Consider the following 4,589-nt stretch of genomic DNA (forward strand, 5'->3'; position numbering starts at 1 on the left):
TATATACAGTATATTTATACAGTATGTATATATAGCTGACTAATTTCATTCAGATAAAACTGTTGAGTTGCTTTGACCAGTTTATTTTAGAGGCCAAACCAAGAACAGTYATGCAAAAAAAAGTTTCAACAGAACAGCTTTTAGAAGCTTGTCCAACTTAGTGAAAACTTAATGACCTTCTCTAATGGTGTACTGATAAGAAACATGAAAACTGATTTTATTTTACATGAGCTCACAGTGGGTTTTTCCACCATGTATAAAAAGATGCATACAACATTTAAACCTACTGTACAGTCGTTTAAAAAGTTTTTTTTTTGCTCTTTTTATCTATTCTGTTTGTCGTAGGATTATGATGCACATTATCCTGGTAGATTGTGTTGTAACAAAATAAACAGGGTTTATGACTCACTGGAGCTTTGAGTGGTCATAACCTACACCTATGAGTGCGTATTTAAACAAACAACTTATGTTTCTGTCCAGATATGACCAAGTTATCTAAGAAAATCAAGGAATTTCAAATAGGAAATATTTCTTTTTTTTTACAAAGTACAATCAGGTATCTCCACAGATCAAAAACCCACACCAAGAACAATCTAAATCAGTCTAAATATTTTATATGAGTGGTGCTGGTTAAAGGAAGCACAGATAATTTCTCTATTGTCTATAATTTTTCTATTGTTACTTGCAACAATGTTACAAAAAACATGTTTGTGCAACAAGAAAAAAATGCCATCTTTAATTATGTTATATAACTTTATTTAAATTCAGTATCATTTGATCAAACAAATCTATTTTCTCTTTTCTCAGAATATCCATCACTCGTGTCACGGCGGACATCTCCCTCGCCAAACGCTCGGTCCTGAACAACCCCAGCAAGCACGCCATCATCGAGCGCTCCAACACCCGCTCAAACTTGGGTACGTTTCTTCTGGAAACATCTGTTCTTTTTGATTAATAATGTTTTCGTAAAGACCCATTTTGCCCAGAGACGGAAGGAAACAATTTGGGAAACCCTTGACAACAGTAACAATAACTCCTGAAGGCTCGTTGGCTGGTCTCTTTTGTTCGGAGTGAAAGATTTAAGCATAAACACACGAAAAGAAGTTTAAGAACTGCTCTGATTTGACTGGGGTTGATTGGAGTTTAGATGTGATTAGAATGAAACAGATTCCTGAGTCAAACGGAGGTAACGAAGCTAATCTCTGCCGTTTATCACCAAAAGCATCAGTCAGCAGCCACAGCAGAATTTGGAGCGGAAGCTAAACTTTTTTTAATCCTATCATTAAAGTTACCACTTTATGTCATGCAGATTTAGCCTTTTTCGTGTGTGTGTTTATTTTTACTTCTTCTCGTTTAATTATGCATCGAGAGTGAGACACAGAGCAAAAACCAACATGTTCAAGTTCCACATTTAACTAACAAAAATAGCCATCATATGCCAAGTCATTTTCTCTCAGTTGTACCAGAAAAATTCCTGTGTTTTGTCTAAAATAAACTGTCCAGTTCTTAAAAATATGTGACATTGGCTTGAAGCTCAGTTGCTGTAAATCAAAAGTAATGATGATTCAAGGAAAGCTAGTGATTTGTTTTAACTTCTCTTGTTTTTATTATCGTGTAAATGACACCTGACACAAGCTGTTTGGTTGGAACAATTTCCAGTCCTTATCTTATTTCAGACTTTGTTGTGACTGGAAGTTTTGAAGTCTTTCTGTGATTCTTCTCTGTGGTATTTGCAGCCATTCTGCAGTCATCTGTCAGAGAGTGGGATGTGTGTTGTAACAGTTTGTATTTGTTAGAGCTAATTTAATTAGACTTGCAGCTTCTCCCAGAGCTATTAGTTTCCACTGCAAGTCCTGACTCTAAAATCTCAATGTCAGTATTTTTTATTTATTTGTTTTTGTGGTGCAAAGTTCAGCAAATACAAAAATTAAAACATGAGAATAATAACTGATGTGATATTGAAATGAACTCTGTTGTTCTTGATTTGTTTGTGCAATTAATAATCAATTGCTACATAGTTGGAAAGCAATAAGAATTTAAATTTTCTTCCTTCAGCTGAGGTCCAGAGTGAAATTGAGCGTATTTTCGAACTGGCCCGGACGTTACAGCTGGTGGTTCTGGATGCCGACACCATCAACCACCCGTCTCAGCTGGGAAAGACGTCCCTCGCCCCCATCATCGTCTACGTCAAGATCACCTCTCCCAAGGTGAGAGAAAATGTGAAAGAGAGCCAAACAACGCTAACGTGTGTACTGTGAAATAAGGACAAGGTGAAAAAGTGAGGGCTTTGCTCAGCGTGAGTCACTTGTGGTTTATATGTGTCTGTCTCACTGTTATAAACTCACATTTTTATTTGTTTTCCTGTAATTTAGCCGTTCCCCAGTAATAATCTTAAATTTAGCATGTAAGACAGGATTGCTGATTTGTGTGAAAGTAATATGAAAGGACTGAATCATCAATCTGACCTTCAGCGAGTGTAAAAAGGCTCAATAGGAACGGTTGTTTGAGTAACACGCAAAAATAAAAGAAGGAATCGCTAAAGAGACATAAAATGCAGGCTTTAAATCCAAAAGGCAGCAAAGTGAATTACTGTCACAGCAGGATCTAATAAATTACTTTTTATCATCTGTCCTCTCAACTGCACCCTGCTGCCACTTTCTATAAACCCAAAGGGATAATCACAGTATTTTGGTAGATTTTATTGACATTGTGCGAGCAGTGGGGGAAGAAAAAAAAACAGAGGTTTAAAGTAAAAATGTGGAAAAGTTTTATCTGTTAAATGTACCAGAAATATCAAAAGTATAATTTTTCTGCCACTAAATTCCTCTTTTAATTTTCCTAAAGCTGGTTTTCTCCATTGTCACTATTTACATTTTTATAACGAGATAATTGTAGACATTTTTCCCATCATGCATCAAACTATAAAAGTAGCAGATTTTCCTTTTGTTTCCTGTCTTATGTTGTTTCTGTCTGAACTTAGTGGCGGTCATTGATAGTCGACAGCTTTAACATGKTTAAAGACCAGTATTTGCGTCATACATGACTAAATATATTTGATCATTTTATTCATTTTAGGATTAACATGACCAGACTCTGACATTGTCCACACTGCGTTTTGTTTGGATTTAATTCAACCAGAAACAGTCCTGTTGTCCTTTGTCTTCATTTGCTTTTAGGTGCTCCAAAGGCTCATCAAGTCCAGAGGCAAATCTCAGGCCAAACACCTCAATGTCCAGATGGTGGCTGCAGACAAGTTGGCTCAGTGTCCCTCTGTGAGTCCGCAGTGAACCAAATTACTGTTGATTGGACCTGTCTTTTATTTCAGCTTTTAGTTTTGCTSTTTTTGGCTGTTTGCTCGCCTATCTGTTTTTTTTTTTTCACTGAAAGCATCATAATTGTTGCCAGTTCTATTTCCAATCCTCAGTAATCTGCTTAGTTATTATTTTAGAACATGAAGCACGCACCCCCAGCTTGTGACAGTGCAGGCTTAATTTAATTCAAATAGCAGTGGATATCTTCAGGGAAATTAGTTTTTAGATTTCCTGAGAATTAATCATTATGGTCGTGGTATTTAATTCAGTGGGATGTTTGTTTAACATTGTTCTGACATTTTGTCTTCATGAAGATCAGAATGAGTTCTTTACAGTTAAARGTGCTTTTAGAGATTTCCCAAATAAGATCAAGAAAAACTCTCCTATTTTGAAATTTCCTAACATCACTGCCTGTTTTTTCTTGACCTCGTCATGTGTCTGCTTCATTTCCTTAAACTGGGACTGTCTCACTTCTCCCAGGAGATGTTTGATATCATCCTAGATGAGAACCAGCTGGAGGATGCATGCGAGCACATGGCTGATTACCTGGAGGCCTACTGGAGGAGCACACACACCCCAAGCTGCAGCACCTCTGACCCAGAGCTAACGAATTTAACCACAGCCTCCCTGCCCTCTGCCCCAACGCCAGCCTCCGGTGTGCAGGTACAAATACCGAGCTGCAGAACATTGACAACAGTTTACTGAAAATTCGGCTATTTATGGAGAAAGCCGATTAGAGAAATCAGTTAATAAATCCAAGATTCAAAGTGTCCTGATGCATCTCAGTAATCCAGGAAGAAAAAATCAAAAAGAAAAAATAAGTAGGTCCTCTGGATGGGTTCTTCTTTAGTGAAATGTTTCATCTCTCCTCCAAGAGACTTCTTCAGTCTGATGAGTTTCAGGTGAACTCAGCCTTATAAGCACAGCCTCCACATGGTGGACAAACAGGTTAGTCACATGCAAAAAAAAAGGGCCATCGCTTAACAATAGGCTTGATTAGCTCTATTTTTCATAGAGGGTCATGTACCCCATCACCTGACTTATTGGTTTGGATGCTCTGGTTCTTAGGTGTCGTGTCATGTGTATGTAGCTCGTCTGCGCTGGCTCATTCTTTTGAACAGTGGCTGTTTTGTAAAACAACAAAACAGCCACTGTTTGATTTGATTTGATTTATTTATTTAACAGGAAAATATTATTAAAAATCAAGCCTGACTCAGCATAATTGCTGTTTTACAGCAGGTTCCTGTTCTGCAGCACATAAAACACTCAGAATTACAG

At 37.3% G+C, this 4,589-nt stretch overlaps 1 protein-coding gene across 8 annotated transcripts in view; it reads left to right on the forward strand.

Moving 5' to 3' along the window:
- The window catches only part of cacnb2a (calcium channel, voltage-dependent, beta 2a), a 55,309-nt gene that overhangs the window by 45,899 nt on the left and 4,821 nt on the right, over window positions 1-4,589 (forward strand). For all 8 annotated transcript variants that reach the window (XM_014013306.1, XM_014013311.1, XM_014013313.1 and 5 more), the window contains 4 exons: window positions 808-917; window positions 2,056-2,207; window positions 3,177-3,272; window positions 3,792-3,974. In XM_014013306.1, coding sequence (XP_013868760.1) covers window positions 808-917; window positions 2,056-2,207; window positions 3,177-3,272; window positions 3,792-3,974 — 541 coding nt within the window. The remainder of the gene's footprint in view (window positions 1-807; window positions 918-2,055; window positions 2,208-3,176; window positions 3,273-3,791; window positions 3,975-4,589) is intronic.

Source organism: Austrofundulus limnaeus, unplaced genomic scaffold (assembly GCF_001266775.1).
Source record: "Austrofundulus limnaeus strain Quisiro unplaced genomic scaffold, Austrofundulus_limnaeus-1.0 Scaffold100, whole genome shotgun sequence".
In the NCBI taxonomy this organism is placed as follows: Eukaryota; Metazoa; Chordata; class Actinopteri; order Cyprinodontiformes; family Rivulidae; genus Austrofundulus; species Austrofundulus limnaeus.